The sequence below is a fragment of the Indicator indicator genome, chromosome 6 (assembly GCF_027791375.1).
Source record: "Indicator indicator isolate 239-I01 chromosome 6, UM_Iind_1.1, whole genome shotgun sequence".
Taxonomy (NCBI): domain Eukaryota; kingdom Metazoa; phylum Chordata; class Aves; order Piciformes; family Indicatoridae; genus Indicator; species Indicator indicator.
The window spans coordinates 5474259-5495569 of record NC_072015.1 but is presented as its reverse complement, the minus strand read 5'-3'; the positions used below and the strand labels follow the sequence as shown (position 1 = coordinate 5495569).

Genomic DNA, 21311 nt, shown 5'->3' with positions numbered 1-21311 from the left:
AAAGCTGCTGCCCCTCGGCAGATGCATCAAGATCCTGAGCAAAAGCTACGTGGACTGAAAAGATATCATGTGAAGATTGGGTGAACCTTTTATATTATTTGCTTATATATCCCAAGCTTCGTTACAAAGCTCACATCCACTACAAATTCACTAAATTTTTCATACTGACATTATGCAATGATCAGCATTTCCTTGTTCTCATAGTCTTAGTAAATACCTGGCATGGATGAATTCTCAGTGGAGTTTGAACTCATTGTAATATCCAAAAGCAGAACAAGTTCAGCATCCTAGAAGACTCAGACCACTCTCGCCCAAGTTATTTATGCAACAAGCTGACGGTCCTGACATTTACTTGCTGCTGAACCACAGCAGTTTTCAACTAGTGACTTAGCAGTGTAGGATTCTTGCTGCTTTCCAGTCCCTGCACCACTTGGTCTACCAGGTAGGACTGGTAGCTCTGGCAGATGGGCAGTCTTTGCAGCACCTACCTTAGCTGCCTAGGCCTACTCAAGAGATAAAGCTCTTGTAGAAACACATCAGGAAGAGTTTTGAATAAATCCCTAGAATACTAACTAACTGAAAAAGTAGCACTCTGCATTTAATTGCTAGCCTCTACTCCTCCCACCAGCATGTGCAAAGGAGCATAAAAAATAAATAAAATGCAGTATTTGCTTGCTGATGTCACAAGAGTAATTCAGTTAAATACAGCTTCCCACTCAGTGCATAAGACCATGTGAATTGCTGAATTCATGTCTCTCAGCCTGCTTTGTCTATTGTATCTCTTTATGCACCGCCTGCATTCTCCTTACTCAGCTCCATGGCCAGCACAGTGATATTGTGCCAAGAAACATCCTCCCGGTCAAGAGGTCTTGCAGTCATCAGTGCTCCTGATGTAATGTCGACGTAAAAGAAACGCCCTGGATCACTGCTCCTGTCAATCGAGTATCTGAAAAGAGTACACATTAAAAACATTATATAACCCTTGTGAAAACTATGTGCTATGGCCAATCTTCTACCCCAGCCAGAGGAGTATTGTCATACACAGATTGCCATTCCAGATCCACAGTCTTCTACAACCTAGTTATGTGCTCCATTGACTTGTACAGAAGCAAGTGTGAGATGCTCGGGAAACCAGGAGTTCGTGTGGTTAATGGCGTTTAATGGAGAGTACTGCTTGGATGATGCTGGATGACAGGAAGATTTAGAGGAAGCAGCCTCAAAGCAAGGTATAGCTCAGCAAAGGAACACCTGCTTCACAGAAAAAACCTCTCAGGATTGTGATTTCTTTTTCTAAGCAAATTAATGATGCTCTCTTTGGGCACAATACAGATAGAATGACAATTACATCAGGTCATTCTCTATCTAGGCTGATGAGGAGGAACCATTCCCATCCTTGTGGTTTTGTATTCTCTCCTGCTTCAGGGGAATAAATTCCCCTTGCATTCTGGACCATCCTACTGATTGAGTGATGTCAATGCAAAGGGAATGATGACTGGGTTTCTTGTATCATCCCATATGAAGTAGATTCACTGTAATTACTGAAGCTGCCTGACCAATGTCCTGCCAATTTAATGCTGTGAACTTGCTTCTCATTGAGGAAGCCAACTTCAGTGGCAGGTAAGCCCACACTGGGGAAGGAAAACACGGTGGAAAAGGTCAACAAGGAGCAGTGCCCTCCCTGCACACCCTTTTGCACCAACTGCACGCCAAGCAGAGAGCTGTGGGTTCCTGTCAGGTCTCTCCACTCGCCTTCGAGCTTCCCGGACTCCACGAATGTGTCTGCCTCAGGCTGGCACACAGCCACAGAACTTAATGTCGGGTTTACTCCGTGCAGACTGAGCACTTTCCCCTTGTGCTCCCAGCTGACGCATACTGACTGTTTGAGGGTGTGGGAGGAGGGTGTGGCCTCGGCCAGTGACCGTTGGTGCGTTGACGTCGTGTTTAGCTGCTAAGCCCTTCGAGCCGCAAATCCCATCCCCAGTGTGAGTTACCTGTCATAAGAGCCTGCTCTCCTCAACGAGTGACCGCTGGCACATTAACGCCCCATTTAGCGCGATGGCCGAAGGTGCTGGCTCCGCCCCTGAGCTGCTGGCTCCGCCCCTGAGCTGCCGGCTCACAGCAGAGGCGATCCGCTTCGAAAAAGACCCATAAAAGAGCCTTCTGCCGGCCCTGTTAGCTGCTATTCCCAGTGCGGGCTTACCTGCACCAAAGTTGATCTCAGCCAGCGACCACTGCTGTGTTGACGCCTCTTTTAACTCTCCTGCTGCTGGTGCTGGCTCTGCAACCCACCCATGAGCTACCGATCCCTGGCTCAGGCCAGACGTTCTTCCCAGTTTCAAAATGCCCCCACAAAAAACCTTTTGACGCCCCTTCTTGCCGCAAATGGTGTCCCCAGTGCTGGCTTACCTGCACTGGAGCTGGTCTCCTCGGCCAGTGACAGCTGGTGGTTAACGTCTGGTTTTGTTCTGCTGCCAATGGTGCTGTCTCTGCCCCTGCTGCCTCAGCTGCCCATCCACAAGCTGCCAGCACCCAGCACAGGCCAGCTGCATTCCCAGCTTCAAAAAGCTTGGGAAAGAGCTTGCTGACCTTTTCCACTGCGTTGCCCTTCCCCAATGTGGGTTTACCTGCCACTGAAGCTGGCCTCCTCAAGAGGAGCAAGTTCACAGCATAAAATTGGCAGGGCACTGCCCCGCTCTGTGATGCAAAACTGCTATCATCATCTGATGATCTGTACAAGAACAGGGTGCATTCACATCCTACCTATCCCCGAGGCAGATGGACTCATCACAGAGTAAAGGCTGGAGCTCTGGCTGGGCGTTCAGTGGCATCTATGCCAGTGGTGACTAATGCATCCACCCAAAGAAGCTGCTGAAGGCAGAGGCTGCCATGCAGACCATAGGCTGCGGGAATTGCAGGGATAGGTGGTAAAACTTCCTGCAAAAGGTGGACCCAGGTGAAGGACTTCCTGCAGAACGTGGCTGAGGTGCAGGAGATGAAGGCTGTGTAGCATCAGGGAAGGAAGGAACTAGTGGATGAAGTTGCAAATTCACTTTCCATTGTATTTGAAAAGTCAGGGTGGTGTGGTGAAGTTCTCTTTCTAAGGAATTAACAGGCCAGTCAGTCTCACCTCAGTGTCTGGGAACATAACAGAGAAAAGAAATCACAATCCTGGGAGATTTTTTCTATAAAGCAGATGTTCCTATGCCTTGCTTTGATGCTGCTGCTTCTCAATCTTCCTGTCATCCAGCATCATCCTGAAGACTCTGCTAGGGCAGATGGAAAATGAAGTGGTGATGGGTGGCAACCACCATGGCTTCACCGAGGGGAAATCCTGCCTGACCAATTTGGTGGCTTTTTATGATGGGGTCACAGCACCGGTGGATAAGGGAAGAGCATTTGGATTGTGCATACAACATCCTGGTCTCTAAATTGGAAGGACACAGGTTTGATGGATGGACCACTTGGTGAATAAGGAATTGGCTAGATGGCTGCTCTCAAAAAATTGTGGTCAAGAAGCCATTCTGTGATTCTATGATTCTCATACTTGAGAGCTGGGCAGTGTTATGGTACCTGCAGACCAGAAAACTTGGGTGAGGAGGCAGCAGATTAACAGCTGGCACTGCTATATGCAATCAGAGGGAGTGTTTCACAGGGTATGTAAAATACTCAAACCCCTTTTATATGCATTACACCTTGCTCTTGAAAGTGGTTTGTATGAGTTGCCTTCCTTGCTGGTTCTATTAACATGGTAAAAGATCCTTTTGGCACATGCCTACATAAATGCCACAGCCTAGAGCCCAGGCTTACTCTCATTTTTATTGGTTCTTTGCTGAAGTTGATGGAAATTGAAAGCATTCGTCATCATGGATGCTGAACAGGGCTTGTTCTGAACTTTCTCCTTTCAGCACAAATACATTCACTAGAATAAGCGTGCCAGCCCACCCTATATTTAGGGACTTATTAAATTGGGATATAAAATACTACTGAGCTATGTTATTGGGAAATTCTTTCACACATAGAAAAATCAAAGAGGGTTGGCTTCCCTTTCCTTCCCAGTCCTTTCCATCTCCTCTTAAATGAAGAGATTTCTGATGTATTTAGAAAATAAGTGTGAGTGTTGCTAGATTTTGCTATAATAATTGTTCTTGCACGAGGGCTGACAGTTTAAGGCCAACAAGTATGTGAAATTGAATATGGCCTTGTGATTAGTGGTGTGGCTATTGATCACCAGTGTCAAGAGACACAGGTGGAGTCTTTGTTTCAATCTTCCATGTAAGTTCTCCTGCTAATACCTATTCTTTCAAACTCATTTCCACTGTACTCTCTTCCAGTTGCTTAACAACAATCATGGCATATTTCCAGCAATCAGGATTTCACAGTGTGGGAAAATGAGGATTTGAGAGTTCCCCTGTTGTTAGTGAGCCCTTCCAAAATGTGCCCTGGATTTTCCATACTTGAAAAACTGGCAAAAGGAGGAGTCAGATCACAGTTTTCATTTAAGCAGGATTTCATCTTCTGTAACATTTTGTTCATCTTCTGTATTATTTTGTTACATCTTCTGTAACAAAATATGTGCCTGGGATTTTTTTTCCTTATCTTGCCTTACTCTCTGCAAAGTGAATTTAGAGCAAGCATAAAACATGCCAGACTGATACTGTACAAATTTGTCATGAATGGAGGACACTATGCAAGAGGCACAGAGAACTAATTCCTAATACTAGCATTTTTAGATAGAATTGCAAATTATATATATTCTATTTTTGCACTGTTTCCTCTATCCCAATCATTTGTTTGTACATACAAGGTGGAGGGGAGGAAGGAAGGCAGGAAGAAGGGAAGCTAAATAAGAAGGGAGTAATATAGGAAGAAAAAGAGGACGGATGTTGGGAAGGAGCAGAGTTACAATATTCGTAACTGGTTTTTAAAATACAGTTTTGGTGATGCAATCTGTGCTTTATAGATTGCTATTTCATCAAGGGTAGTCACTGGAAAGGTCTGAAGAAAATTAAGAAAACCCTCATACAAATAATAATGGATGCTTCTAATCTCTGATAGTTTGCAGAATTGTTCTTACACTATCTTAAGCAGATTAGCAGAAAGCTGTTTACACTGCAGTGTTTGGATAATGCTAGACAATAATTGGCAAAATAGGCAGGTGGAAAAAAGTTTAGGGCAGTGAAACTGTGTTGCAGACTGTACAACACTTAGTTTGAAGAATATAAGAATGTTGTGAGAATTACGATAATCTCATAATGCAGGTAGAAAAGAGAGGTATATTAAGGTGGCAGAGAGGAAGAAAACAGAGCAGCAACACAGCAAGCAATGTTATTAAGAAGAACGGGCATTGTGTCTGCTCAGATCTCCTAGCTGAAGCCCACATTGTTGCTCATACGGATTTTACTTCCTTCAAAAACTCCAAACACTTGATGCTTTGACTCTCTCCTGTATTTCCCAGGACTGTTCCCAAACAGACAATTCAGAAGCTCAACTGACGGAAAGTTAGGCAAACAGCAGCTCAACACCCAAGGCGTCTCTCAGATGAGAGAAGCAGCTGACCTACTGGGATTATTAACTTGAAGTCACTTGGAACTTCTGCAGGTTGTGAAAATTAGTGTCTAGGCTGGCCTCAGAGAAAAACAGTCTCCTCCAACAAAGTGGGCTGACTTGGGCAGCTGCTATGGAAGAGTGCTGTGATCACACAATTCTGCTCCTTTGACTCCTTGCTGAAGTTTAAGTTATGAAGTCTGCATGGCTGTAAATACACCTTTCTTAACTCCTTATGGGAATATCTAGCTCTGAGGCTTTGACCAGCTACTATACAACATAGTGTGGTTCATGAATATTTATTAGTATACATTCAAATCTACTCCAAAAGTAGCTGTGTATTTGAGCCCTTGACAAAAGCAGCTTTGAAACAGAAAGGGAAGAGAAACGAGTTGATTAACTTCCCCTCAGTATGGCAGCAGACTCTCATGATGCTGTTGGGTTTTGTGCCAGTAAAAGCAAAAGAGTCTGGAGTTTGTTTTTAATGTATGCCATCAGGACATGCCTGAGCAGTTCATGCTAGATGCAGAAAGGGCAAGAATGAGCTCCTGCATTGTTTTGACAGTCACAGGCGAGCCACTCAGTGTATGAGATCTAGTTTGACTAAAATCACTGATGACTATTACTGGCTAATAGAGCGTCCCTCTCACCAGTAGTGTTTCAGTTTCATCACCACCCCACCAAACAGATGTACCAGGGAAGTGCTCATGAGGGGGCACACAAAGAGAACCCAGACCTGATGGAGTTGTTGGTCACATCTGGATCCTTCGCAGAAATTTTCTGTATGGTAGTTCCAATCTCCACATCCTCAGGCACTTCCACAAAGTAGAAGCTGGGCTCGAACACCGGAGGTTCATCCACATCCTCCACACTGATGTGGACAGTGGTGGTGTCACGGAAGGGACCCAGGTTCAGGAACCGCATTTCCAGGTGGGGGTTGGCCCCCTCTACTTTCAAGGTGTAGCTTTTCTTGCTCTCAAAACTTAAAGGCTGAGAAAAAGAAAGTAAATCTAGTATTAGGCACACCGAGCCATATGATTTAGACCATATAATTTTAATTTTCAGAAGTAAAAGATGCCCTCTAATATAAACTAATGCTTCTATTTCAAAACAAATCTTCAGTATGTTTTTTTTAATCATAAGGGTAACAAAGGTAAGTATTTGCAGATGGAGACAAAGCACTGAAATGAGAGTAGTATTAGAAATCGCTCTGTCCACAGTTTGTTGTGGCTCTTTTTTTTTTTAATTTGACAGTTGAACTGAAAAATGCAGGAGAAATATTTGCAGATCACTTCAGAATAAACATTCTTTCATTCTATCTGACATGGAAATAAAAGCAGCCACACCATCACTGCATTGTGATTCACACAGCGTGTTTTGTGCCACTCTGAGGAAAAGACAGGCAGAAATATAGGAGAGCAGGGTATGTCAGCCCCTCAGAAATGGGTCCTGTGCAACTTGTGGCAGCAAGTACAAACACAGGATCTGAAACTTGCTCATGCTGCCCTTAGTTCCACCTGGTAAATCAGTGAGTACTGCAGGCATAGCACTTGTCAGCAAGGTTTAGCTACATCTACAAACATACTACCCACTACTGCAGAATCATTATGGTCTACCAGCTGCACATTTATGCATTGTAAAAATATATTTACATGACCAAGGAACACATATTGTTCATCTGGGAAGGAATGTGCAATGCAAAGCTGCTTAAACATGTACTCATGGTTTCTCATGTACAGAAAACTGTAAGGAACATTGCATGTACTCTAAAAAAGCTCTTTATAGAAAGAGCTGTTAAATCACAGGAATACTTAACAACTATAAAAATCAACTGCTTTAAGAAAAGATTTAATCATCTAGTTAGAAAAAATGAGAAAATGAAACAAGCATGCTCCTGAGTTCAGACACTCAGTCTGCTTTAGACTACTTCAACAGCAGCCACTGCCTTCCCTCATGATCCTCTTATCTGCCAATGCTGTGACATCGCTGCCCCCCTCTATCAGATTTGTCTTTCATGGGTGCATTTAAACCTCTTTCCAACACCGATTTTGTGGGGAGGACAAGCACGCTGCGTTCTGCAAACTGAGCATGTGGCAAAAAAACAACTGAGAGGCGGGGCACCTCATGGAAACCTTTTCTCATATTCCTTCCCCAGTGCTAAGACAGGCATTGAGAGGTGTGTCATGCAAGTGGGATTTAGCAAATGCCACTCTAAGAAAGTGATTGACAAGGCAGTGGCTGGGCCGGAGGGCAGCAGGGGGATCTCCTGGGTGCTGGCTTTTGTCATGGCTGGATAACCTATGACAATGCTCCTGAAGGCAGTGTGAATGCAAAGGTTGGGAGAAGGGGGATGCTGTCACCAGGGGGAGTGTTGGCCTCACAGGCAGGGAGGTTTGAAGAAGCTGTAAATTTTAAGGGTGCTCAATATTTTGTGTGATTAGTGGGCTGTGGTAGGGGGCTACAAGACCATACATCTGTAACTGTAAATAGTCTTTTTTATACCCATTATGGAAGTGTCAGATATTTTGTTTGGGAAATTTGTCTACAAAAATGAAAGGAAAAACACTACTTTCTTTCAAAGAAGATTTCATTCTAGGTTTAGAAATTCTCTTGCTCACCACTCTCCCCATACTGACATCCTTTTCTATCAAAACCACTTGATTTTTTTTTTTATTTCTTGAGTGGATCCAAAGCACCGTTTTCCCAATGTTTGGCTCTGGGGTAATCTTACAAAAAGTTACAGGCATATATAGAATTTTACAGATTTTATGTACAGTAGGTGGACTAGGCAGTATGTATCTGATACAAGTACGTATCTGGTATGAATGATGCCATATGTGAACATCTAGTACTATTCATAGTAAGAAAAGTCAGACACTTTGGCAAATTCCCACCAAAGAAACTGTTTTTCTTTCACTAACAAATCTGTATTCAACATGTATTTCACTCCAGCAAATATGCTTAACTTTAGGGACTAGTGCACATAAACAAGAGTTGGAGAAAGGTGACCACAAATACATGCGTAAATGCTTTGCTGCAGGACATAGGGGCTTGCAGGGTTCAATCTCTCATGAGTGTTGGTTGGTAGTGCACAATTTAGTCCCAGGCTATTTAAATGGAGACTATACTGCCTTATTAGTGCACTAGATATGCTCAGGCAGAAATATAGTTACAGTTTCATAACCTAGAAACAGAGCTGAACCTCCAGCATTCATGTAAGACTGTAGAATAAATAGCCTAAGCAGAGAGTGTAAGCAAAATACTCAGTGCCTTTCTGCGTAGCCTGCAGTAAAGAGTAGTTGCAAGTTTCACAGCTGCCATTTTAGAGACAGCTTTTTCTAGCCTAATTAGCATTTATGGATCTTCTAGCAGCAATTAAAAAACCCAACTGCCTGGGTTTTATTGGTTATAAATAATTCCAAGGCATGCTGTATTATTATTTGTGGGACACCTGAGTGAAAAATGTGTACAGTTCAAATGCAAATATTGATCTAATTTCTTGCATTGCAGGATAATTAAGCTACAGAGAATATTTAAATAGATAAATAGTGAATCAGAACATTGCTTCAGTGGGAAAAGTTTATGCTAATGCTGTCTCTGCTTTTTCAAAGTTGCTCCTAGGAATACAGTCTGCTTTCATAATTTAGCAATGAATGTTAAAGAAATTTTGGTTTATAGCAGCAAAGGGGCTACTGTCATGTAATGGGAATCAAATTACTACTGGCATAAGGGAACACTGCACACATGAAAGGTAACCAGGACTGTTAGCCATATAAATTACTACAAAAAGGAAACTTTACTACCTTTCTCACAGTTATGATGCCAACTTGGTAGTTAGGATCAGTGTTAATATCAAAGACATCCAGTCCATCTCCATCCACAAGGCTGTATTTCATCTCTGCATTAATGCCTTCATCCAGGTCTTTAGCAACCACACGGCCCACAGTGGAGCTGATGGGAGCAGACTCCAGCACGCTCATCTGATAATGCTCTAGCACAGGCAGCAGAGAGGGATAGGGGAGCAAAAAGTTTGTCAAAAGGATCTGAAAATTGCACAGCAATGCAAACAATAGATCATGGAAGGCCACAATACTGCACAGCCTGCATTCAGTCTTTAGTACCTTTCCCCAAGCTGCAACAGCACTGATTTCCTCTGAAAAGCCACAGTCTGACTGAATTGCCTGATAAGGTTTTATTTGTTTGTCATATCAACAGTTTTGTTCAACTGGTTCTTTTCACACCAGCAATATACCTGAAAATGGAGACTTTGACTAGAAAAATAGGGCAATTAACACCAGTGTTGTTGCAGCCATGATACAAAGCAGAATATGAAACAGATTTAACAGGACAGGCATCCTTTATTAGATCAGCTTGTACAGCAGGAAAAAATACACACATTTTGAGCACCATAAATCCTTACTCAAGTCAATACAAACTTCTTTTCAGCCCTGAACAAAGCTTTGAGAGCTCAGAAGCTTGTCTGTTTCTTCCAAATTTACCAATTACTTTATTAGAATATACTACCTCTCCCTACAAACTCTGTGTTGAGCACATTTGGTGCATCACTAATTTGCTTAGCAGCAAGCCTGGGGAAAGAGCGAGCTGCTATTTTAAAACTGTGTTTTAGAAATATGAATTCATCTAAAATACTTCTCTGCCCTCATAATTTATGTTCAAATCATCCTTCCTATGCTCTCTGGTTTGTTTCACCAATTATTGATCTTTGTAAGGCCTAATAATGCCAAAGATGGGCCTAGATCTATTCTCATTTTTCTTAAGAATTTGTTATCAAACAGTTGCAATTCATGCCACTTTCAAAATGGGACTGGCAACAGTGCCTTCAACAAGTTGCTGTAATGGAAGAAGAAAAGTGGAAGCTGACAATTCTTGCTGATCTTAGCAGAATACATTGATTTAGCAGTGCAACATGCAGAAGCAGAAAGAGAAGAGAAATAGTAACAAAAAGAACTGCAGGGGTTTTCATTTCTCATATAGATGAGAAAAATGACAAAACCAAAATGATCTATACCAACAAAATAACCAAATTTCTTTGTAAAAAACATGTGTATCCATTGAAAGATTCAGCTTAATCAAATCTGTGAAGTTTCTTTCAAATTTTAAACAGAGAATTATGTAAATAAAAACCTATTGAAAAAATACTAAAATGGGCAAAATCTTGCAAATTTTGCTTTGAGATTCACTTTTGTAAATAGAAAGTAACATTTCTGGTTAAGAGTGGAGTTGCATATTGTAGCACTCCATTAACTGTGGCTGTTACACATCTTAGGGTGTAAACATATATTGTCAATGCGCAGACGAATCTCTCCTGGAGAGCTGCTTATGTGACAGTCCACTCTACACTGGTAGCACAGCTACCAGACGCTCCCCTGCAGTGGCCTGACTGGAATTTGAATGAATTATTTTTCAACTTGCAGCACTACCACATGTCTCTGATTTGACAGACATTGTTTTGGAGATAGGATGAAAAGAAAATCAAGGCAGTAATTAGCAGCTGAAGGTAATGGCTGTGAGCAGTAAGAAGCATAAAGGATTGCCTCCTTTCTTTTTGTGTAAATTAATTTCCCACACTTGAAGTGGTTTTAATGATTTGGGAGGTCAGGAACCTTTTCTGAGAAACATGGTGTTGAATTCTTTGTTTTGACATTTTTCTGAAGGAAATTCTGCCCATCTCTAATTGTCACTGTCTTGAATTTGAAAATGGCTAAAATGACAGCAAACAGTAGCCATACAACTCAGTCATTCCTTTTTGCCCTTCCCAGCACAGCGGGTACTCACTCTGTGGAAATCTGGGTGGATTGTCATTGACGTCAGAGAGGGTGATGTTCACTGTGGTTGTTCCAGCTAATCCTCCCAGCTGTCCACCCATATCTTTGGCCTGGATAATCACTTCGTAATATTCTTTTGCTTCTCGGTCCATGTTCATTAGAGCTGTTCTAATTAAGCCTAAGATTGACAGGGTGAAAGGGTTGTGAGAACAGAAGAGATGACAGTTAAAGAGTATACAAACAAGGTGGAACGCTCTTGCTCCTGCATTGGACTCCCTATGCCGAGACTGGACAGTGCATTCAGTCTCACCTTTCCTGGTAGAGTAAAACTCACCCAAATTAAATCTAGGTTAACAGAAGGTGTGAATTTTAAAGCAGCACAGTTAAAATAAATTCAGCTCCGGGGCAGGATGTCTCTGCAAAATTAAAATGTTGCTTTCCAAGGGAGCTGGAAAAGCATTTTGGAACCAGAGTGCACTATACTGATTTAAGGCCCTGCTCAGGATAACTGCCTAAAAGGTGAAAGGGATGTGACCAGTTAAAAGATACATCAACGAGTTTTTCCTATACATGCAGTCTTGGATATAACCTGACATAAGCTCACGGGCTTTGCTCGGGTCCTTCGGCACTCACATTGCAGACTACAAGCAGAATACAGGGAGATAACCGCTGGTTCGGTCGGGTTGCTCCCTCCTTGGGAGGGGTGACAGGTAGTGCGGGATGGTCAACTTGCTCCCCTCATCCTGCACAATGTAACACTACTGCAAGAGGACATGAGGTGGCAGCAATACTTCTCTTATGCAGGCTGCGAGGAGTCGGCCAGCCTGGCTGCCAGGGGGCTAAGCACTGCTGCCGGCTCCTGCTGCCATCATCCACAGCTTCCAGTCTCTGCCTGTGACGTTGGTCTCCCCTAACCAAAGCCTGCCAGGCGTCTGCCTCGGGGTTTGGAAGTTCCTCTCTCTGTTGCTGTGGGTGTCAAGGTCTGTTGGTGAACACACTCCTTTCCTTTTCACCTGACTGCTGCTGAAGAATCCTGCCCTTCCCCATGTCTGCCAGGATCGAGCCTGTGTGGGCTATGTTTCAGAGCTGTCAAACATCCACTCCTCCCAGCGTGACCCATTTCTCACATCCCTGCCTGCAGCATGCCGGCAGCTTTCTCCTTCGCAATACACCTGCCCAGCATGCCTGCTCAGCAGGCTGTTAAGCCCCAAGAGGTTCCCTGAGCAGTGAAGTGGTGTCTGGTGATGCAGCCCAGTGGCTGGACTGCTAGGGAACACTTTCCAGGGCACTAGCAGACCTTGCTCAACATGAGCTCTGACACATTCGGGGTGCCCTCCAGTGTGTGGGCAAATCTCTCAGCCTCAGGCACCACCCCAGCTGCATGGCTCAACATGCCATACTTGCACATCAGGACACTATTAACTTGAGTGATCTGCCTTTAGTCTTTATTTTTAGCAGAACGACAATGTATGGGTTTAATAAAACAGCAGTTAAAAGAGATTGCATTGGCAATTATCACTGTAGTTAGAAGGGAAGAAATAGTGACCACTGAACAATTCACAGTGCACTATTTTAATCTTGCTGCATGGAGACCGAAAGAGTCTTATCCTGCAGTTTGATCCCCTTAAGTGCTGTAGCTTCTCAACTCCCATAGACATAAATAAGATAGGAAAATGCTAAGCATTGTAGGAAGTATTTTCTCCATATATGAATACTTTGTAGGGAATTTCCACTCTTGGCTTGTCCTTAATAGAGAGCAGAAGAGATCTAAAAAAAAGCATCCGTGCCTAAAAGCCAGGCTCTGCCATGCTTACATCTGCAGCCTCTGGGCTCTAGGGGACAGTTAGTTCAGGGCACCAAGACTCAAAGTCAGGTCAGGGTTCATGCTTCTCCAAGCGGGATCCAGCAAAGTAGCCATGCTGAGCAAGGAGACTGCAATGCTGCTGCTGCTGCACACAACTGGGCAGCAAGGAAACGTTGAGGAAGGTGATGAACCTTGAAACTTTCCACAGGGCTACAGGGAAGCTCTGATCCTCAGGTCTCCCAACATGAAGGTGCTAGTACCATTTCTTTCACCAAACTGAGGTTTGCTCTCTTCAAAAAAGTAATAAAGAGCAGAGGTGATGTCCTTTCTTTTTTCTAACAGATGGATGTTTTCTTAGGAAGCAGGAAACTCAGGGGCCTTTGTCTACTCTGCCAGAGAGGATTTAAATCCAGTTTTTACCTTCTAGTGGAATATGATTACAAATAGGCTGAAGAAGTATTCTGGAAAAAGAGAAAAGGAGGCTTCCAGCTTTTCTTTGAAATTGTACTTTCACATATACATTTGTTCAGCACCTGTGAGGCCAGTGATAGAACAGGAATGGAAGTATGCTTCTGGAACTCAAGACGTTGTGTTGGGAGGTTAAGAATAACAACCTCAAATGCTTTTAGTAGGAGTGTATTGAAAAGGGTTATCCAATATTAGGTGCTTTAATCAATACCCATCAATATAAAGGAGGTGGTGACTGTTTATGCTCTAGCTCTGTTTCAGGAGAACATGAGACCTGTAATTGCATTTTATGTGTTACCAAATAGCGCAGGTAGGTTTGCACTAGAGAAGCTGGTTAGAGTCCTGTGCCTATGATGGGGAAATGGCTTCTAACTCTCTTCTGCACTTAGCCTAAACATATGCCCACAAACTAAGGCAGCTCTAGACATGTCCAGAGATACAGGTCTAAGGGACTAGGAAATTAGTAAGTAAGAAAATACCTTTTCTGGGTTAATACCAATCAAGTACATGATTTTGAACTTTGGGGCCTACCTTACATCTAAGTTGCACTCTAGCAGTTAAATTTGTACTGGAGCTGACCCTTAATATTATGGCCTTGCTTTCTTAGAAATCATTTAATACTTAGCAAATATCTGATGATACCCTTATTTTCCTGTGGTAGTTAACCTCATCACAAAATAAACATTACTGTTTTATTTATATTGTAAATACTGAGGAAATAACACACTATATAGAAGTTTGTCTTTGGCTAGAGCACCTAATCCATGAGCTGCTCTCAGAAGTAGATTATACAGTGTTTTTTTCTGCTTTGTGCCCAGGGCTCAGCAGTGACTTATTGTTTCATGAGTTTCTAACCTTAACACTACAGATGTCCTTTGGAAACTGTCAAAACCTGTCAGATTCCTCTTTTGGATATAAACCTTGGATATACACAGAAAAAGAGAGAGAGAGAAAGCAAACAGAACAGTGTGGATGTCCTATAGATAAATTTAAGGTTATTAAGAAGAATATCCTTAGGTAAAACTACTGCTGATTAAGTGCATTCTTTAGCTTGCAGTTTCCAGTCCTGGTTGGCTCATAGATTGTGTTTTTCCACTAAGCAAGTAGATCTGGCTGAAGACCTTGTTCCAGTGATAGAAGCCAACAAGAATATTTACAGCACCAAACCCACCCAGCTCTCAAGCTGTAGAATATTGTCATTCAGATGAATATATCACTGCAGAGAGCATGTCCTTCTAGAGCTTGTTACCATGCCCTTGCTTTAGCCCTTGCAGAGTGCCATTGTATTTTGGCTCCAAGCCACAGAAATGTTTCTCTGGACACAGTCATTATTCGGCCTGCTTGAAAGTTTTTCTTTTGGTTTTCACACTCCCTCATTCCCTGATGAAATAACGTACCTGTTCGAGAGTCCACAGAGAAATATGGTTGCCCCTGGAGAATACTGTACACTACTCTTGCACTGTTCCCATAAGTTGGGTCATCAGCATCTGTTGCCGTTACCTGGATAACTGAGGTACCTGGCAAAAAAACCCATCAGGTAAGACCTTGGGGGATAAAGAACTGACATGAAAAGCACACAATTGAATTAATTGAAATTCCTAATGAGCTTTCCCACACTGAACTTCATTTGATGCTCATGGTGCTTGCACTTACTGCTCATACTTGTATCTCATTAGCAGTAAGGAAATTAATAGGCATAAATTCATCATGCATCTATAAAATCAAGTACTCCATGGACCACAGTTATGGAATTGCTGATCTAACAGTACTTTGCCATGGTTTACAGAGAGCTGCTAGTTACATACTGCTTGCTTTTTCCGCGTTCTTGATATTAAATGTTATTTAAAGGCAGCTCAAACAGGATCTATAGCTATGCTGACACAAGTCACGAACTCTTGTACAGGGCCCATGGACGCTGTGTGTTGACTATGGGATGGAATAGAAAGCAAGGGATATCTCTCTGAGATAATCTCTCTGTAGGACTGCAGTTTACATTGCATGGCCTAAAGATTATAGTCTACTGAAGTGTCCTTTGGAACCTGCACAGATGCCTTTTTTTCCCCCCAGTTGATTTTCAAGGTCTCTGCTTCCTTTGAAGCGAATAATGGCTTGCAGGTTACGTAATTTATCAAAACCAAGGAGGAGATAAAAGCGTAACTTTTGGAAATACATATATGAGTTTTGACTCCTTAAGGTGTCAGACAATGCCTTTATGAACATATCCAGCCTTCTACATAATGTTTTATGTTAGAAACAAATCCAGTGTTACTAGATACACCCTAGAAAATAATCTGAATTCATGCTAGCCATTATCATTAAGAAACATTATTTCTGAATGGAACTTTTATATTTGCTGTTATCTCTAGCTGTATGCCTACATAATACTGAAGAATGAGCACCTGAAACATATCTGTAACATCAGGACATGAGATTCATATGGTTTTATCTCTATAATGATGTCACAGAGGCAAAAAGTAATGTGACCCCAAAAGAAAGAAAAATTCCAGAAAAACAGTATTTTATGTGACTATTTGTTATATGGGAATGGTTTCTCCTGACCTGTGTATGTAGAAAGAGTCCTGTTTGTTTTCTGCACTGTAGTAACAGGCCTGTCTTTGACATGATCCCATTCTCTAAAAGCAGAGAGCAAACAATACCAGAGCCTGGAGTCTACTGAACCATGTTTAGGCTTACACAGATTAGAAACATCAAAGCTGCTAAAAATTGTTGTCACATCTCCACAATTTCAAGGGTTGCCAGACAGTATTTCAGCTCTCAGTATGAACTAGAACAGGTTCCTAAAATTGTGTTACCCCTCTGGATGGTTAATTGTCATCTACCATCTGATGGCAAGGGAGAAGGAGCACTATGTTACTGCAAGTTGTCTAAGGATGGCATGTTTGAATTACATCCTTTCTTAGCTCTCTTCCTTCGCTTTGCATGTTTTCTTTCAGAAGGGCCCAGCTTATGGTGGTGTAAAGCTATCTCTCCTCCATGGCAGTAGGCACACTGGGGGAAGCTCTTTTGTCCTGCAGCTCCTTGCCGAGGAGCAATATCTGAGTTCAGGGAGTCAGGAAATTTATGTTTTGGTGACTGTTTCTAATTTGCCTATAGGAGTGAAGAGACTCCACAAAATCTGCCTTACCCACAGGTGACATTTCTGGAACAGAAGCTACGTAAGGTCCATCAAGGAACTTCGGCTCATTGTCATTGATGTCTTGGATTTTGATGATGAACTCTGACTCTGGTTCCATGGGCCGGCCTGTTCGCCTGTCCAGAGCCTGCGCTCTGAGGGTGTACTGTGACCTTTCTTCCCGGTCCAGTCGCTGAATGGCATGAATGTCCCCTGTTGTATCATCAATTGTAAACACAATACCAGCTCCTTCTCCTGAGAGGATGTATTTGATCGAACCATCTCCTCTGTCCATGTCAGAGTGGAGCTGCAGAAAGGAACAGGATTCAATTAGACCGAGAGCTGGGCAAGCAGCTGCTGAGAAGTACTAAGCATCTGAGCATCCTGAGCATTTTGGTCTCACTGTTGGGACTCACAAGCTGGTTTTAATGAATTTGTTTTGCTGAAAGAGGCAAATATTCAGTAAAGTTTGCATCACAGAGTTGCAATTAAAAACCCTATCCTATCTTTCCATTTCTGCACTCACAGCTGTACCAGAAGAAAAAGAAGAGACACCCTAGCAGGAACAGGCTCTGTGCCTTTTTGAAATCTCACTTAATAGTTATCTTTTGCCTGGTTGCAAAACCCATTGAGGAGTCATTTGCCAGGCTTGGGATAAAGTGAGGTCAGCAAAGCCACAGACTGCTTCCCTACATGGCTTAAGAGGAGTCAGATATTCCAATGGTACGTTAGCAGGCAAATAAGGGAAACCTGGGAGCAAGGGGAAAGCAGGATGGAAGAGCTACTAAGTAACTGTTATGATTCAGAAATCAAGTAAATTTTTTCAATTGAAAATGTTAACAGTAAAAATTAGGCCAGATCTTCATCTTCAGGAAAGGCTTATTGTTGAACAGTAGATAAGGGAAGCAGCAAGCAACATTAGACTGTGTCCATGTCAGGCTATAGAGATGAGAGGAATCTCAGATTTTCTAGGAAATTAGCAAATGGATTTATTGCATGACTGCTAATTAGTTCTGAGCAGCCACAGATAGCTGTGAATGCAACAGAAGTAAATGCAGTGCTAATTATAATTTAAACCAGAAACAAATCATCCTGGGGTTATCATTCTGTTAAACACCTGAAAATACTGGAATGACTATGAAAAGACAAATCATTCAATTTCACTCACCTGATGAAGATGTGAGTATGCTCGCATCATAGAGTATGCTCATACTTCAGTGCTCATGAGGAATAGAGCCTAAAGACCCATGCCCAGAGATGGCATTTGTTCACTCTCTAAAGGAAGGAAGGCAGTAGACTCGAGGTGCAATAATCAAAATGGGATTTTCAGGAACAGTTCAGGTATGAATGCTCTTTTCCAGTGTGATTATAATTTTAAGAGCTGAATAAAGCATAAATAAATTTTTTTAAAAGTACAAAGTGGGCTGGATTCAGTTGAGCACATTTTTAAATGCACATGTGAGCTAATTATCTCAAGAAATATGGTCAGAATTAGGTGTGTGTTTAATGCTTTTGTGAGATCAAAGGACATACAGGAATAATTGTGGAGGATGTGGCCAAATATAGGTAAATGTATTGGAGAGAAAACCCTACGAGTAATAAACTGAGTATGTGAACACAGGATTGTAGGATTTGAAGAGAGAATCCAAATAGAAATGGATCATTAATATGGAAAAGCAGAAATCAAACACAACACTACCACTATTCTCTCAAGACGGAAAGAAGAAATACAGTATCTGAGCTATTAAAAGAAAAACCACTGGAAACTACAGAAGAACTTAACACATAGGAAAAAGTTTTACAGGGATGTGAATAAATTGTGTTATGTGACCTAAGCATTTCAAATGCCAGTGGACCAGCTCTTCAGCTGTTTTGGGTCCCACTGTTGTTGGGATCTGAAAGACCATTTCCTCTAGTAAACGGTCTGGTTAGAAGACACTTGTTTTCTGGAGGTTGTTTTCCTTACTAGCCTCTCAGAACGCAGCACTTGACTAATGCAAAACCTGGGTCTACTCCCAGTTTTAGGGTGAGACTGATTTCAGCTGAGGTGGTGGTTTTTATGGCACATCCCATCCTGCAGCCAGGCATGCATATGGGTGGACCATTGACTCTTAACGAGTGCTCAACACTGTTAAAAGGTTTTGCAGCACTACAACGTGGCTGCAAGAACTGAAGGTGCAGATTGTGGCAAGTGCCTTGTCAGGTCATTGATCATTTATTTCATCTCTGCCCTTGCTCTCCACAGCAACTGCTGCATCTGAGAGATATCAGTCCTGTGGAGAGGAATGCTGGCAGCTCTCCTAAATGGAGAAGGAGCAAAACCAGAAAAAAATTGTCAGTGGCAAAGAGTTAAATTTAGATTATTGCCATGCAGGCACCAGAACTACAAACTGGCATACCTTCAGGAAACACTATCTTGTGATTAATTTGAAAAAAACTCAGTGGTTGTAGTTATTTACCCTAATTACCCACAACTCAGAGATTATCACTGTATGAGCTAGCAAAACAGGGTGCTTCCAGAAGGAGGACACTCTTAGAGCTTTTCAAATAGATTCAGAACCACTAAGCTACATTTTGGGCATTTATTTTTGTGCACCAGTGCGTTAGTGTGAGAATGCAGTTGCTGAGACAGATACGGATTGGGAAATTAGACCTGGGTCTGATGGACTGGAACATCAACAAGTCCGCATTAAATAAGAAAAAGGGAAGAAAAATGAAGAAGGAAAAACAAGAAGAAAAAAAGGCAGGGGGAGAGGGGGAAAAAAGAAAAAAATCGGGGGAGAGGAAAAAGGGAAAAAGAAGGAACCAGAAAAAAGGGAAAGGAATAAACAAAAAAAGAATGGGTGGAAAGAGAAGTGAAAAGAGGGAGGAAAGGGAGTGAAAAGGAGAAGAAGGGGACGATGGGAGGGAAAAAAAGGAGGGGGGGACAGAAAAGGAAACATCTTTTAAAATAGCAGGAAGTGTTCAGGAAAGTTCAAAAGACTTAGCAGAAAATACTGAATCAAACTCATGGGTTAAATGACTCCTTCTGGCCAGGGCCCTATTGGGAATTAATGCAGTTGTGTAGGCAGTAAATAGGGAATGAACATGGCACGCTAATAAAAATTTGGGAGTACAAGAGGATCTCTGTCTAACTGTGACTTGTTAAAAACACTGAGTCTCAACTAAGACTAGGCAGTAAGAAGCACTATTTTTGCATTTCTTTTTGCAGCTTCTTGTGTAACCTTTTTTCTACACAAAGCCAGAAAGAGTGTAAAAAAACATAATACTGCCAGACTGCAATAAATCTGAAAGAATTTGGTGTCTGAAAAGACTTAGGTTCACACCATTGCTCACACCAACCCCAGTATCAGGATGCTGCAGTATGAGGTGTATGTAGAAGCCGCTCTGTTGGTAAGGTAATCCAGTTTTAAGTAGGCTCTGTTTTATGGGTGGTGCAATAAATTGTGCTGCCATGTGACTGACACAGAAGTAGGAATTCTTTTGTACTTTCTCCTCCAGATTAAGGAATGGAATACGGGAGGAGTAAAGCTGATAAAGCCTGAGAAATTGTTCACTGTGTCAAGATGGATTGCTTCTTTTGGTAAGGTTAGTACAACAGGTTAAGGAGGCTATATATACATCTCAACGACACATTTCCACACAAAGGGCATATAGAAGAGGGTGGTGCTGCCCAGGGCAGCTCAGAGAAGGGGACTCACTGCTCTGCTAACTGGGCTGTGACTCCCTCCTTGACATGCTGCCCCTTCTCTACCTCCAGGTAGAGAAAAATCACCTGCAGGTGATTTTTCTGAGGATGTGTGAGCGAGCTTGGTTGATCTGCAGTGTTAGTCTGTAGGAAGGATGCATTTTGTTCATTTGTTCAGCTGTTATGGTTCAAATGACTCTTTACTTTGAAACAGGATTAGGGAGTCTCTGACATGGCAAAGTGGTGAAGTCTGTCCCCAGTTCAATTACTGATACAGTTTAAGCTGCTGAGTGAATGTGGAAAATACCTACTATAGCAAATGGCTTCAGCTTCCCTAGTTCACCCTATTAGCCAGTAATGGCTACCTCTAAGAAAGTTGAGGCCTCATATTTCTCTGTGACAGGACCAGGAACTCTCTAAGGCTTAAGTACTTCAAATAAGGATCATGAGCACTGGCAAATGCTTCAGACTTCACCTGAGGGAGTATCTTTTCATTTCCCTTTCCAAAAGATATTTTGCACCTTGCCTTACAGTTACATAGGAAAGTACATTTTTCATAGCAGCCTTGAAAAATTGTATCAGACAAGCCTGGACCAAGTTCAAGACCAGGTACTTTTTGGGTTGTTCCAGTCATACATAGCTAGCCAGAAAGAGCTATACAAGACCATCAGAAGAGCCTGTCTCTTATGGGAAGTCTTTAGGATGTAAAGTAAGTACAACTGAATCTATACTATGCACTCTTTCTCCTTCTGACATGGGCAGATGGACAAACCCAAAGCTTGGATAGCAGGACATTTCAGAGTGTCAAGGCAGGATCAATTAGAAGAGGCTCCAGCTGGCCAGGCACTGAGATCCAAAACTGTTTGAAGGGTTGGTACTAGCAGTGAG

At 42.3% G+C, this 21311-nt stretch overlaps 1 protein-coding gene across 1 annotated transcript in view; it reads right to left on the bottom strand.

The window, feature by feature from the left end:
• The window catches only part of CDH20 (cadherin 20), a 35544-nt gene that overhangs the window by 11784 nt on the left and 2449 nt on the right, over positions 1-21311 (bottom strand). Inside the window, exons 2-7 of the mRNA XM_054381815.1 lie at positions 16748-17042; positions 15000-15119; positions 11341-11508; positions 9348-9535; positions 6281-6534; positions 810-946 (exon numbers count right to left, since the gene is read on the bottom strand). Coding sequence (XP_054237790.1) covers positions 810-946; positions 6281-6534; positions 9348-9535; positions 11341-11508; positions 15000-15119; positions 16748-17042 — 1162 coding nt within the window. The remainder of the gene's footprint in view (positions 1-809; positions 947-6280; positions 6535-9347; positions 9536-11340; positions 11509-14999; positions 15120-16747; positions 17043-21311) is intronic.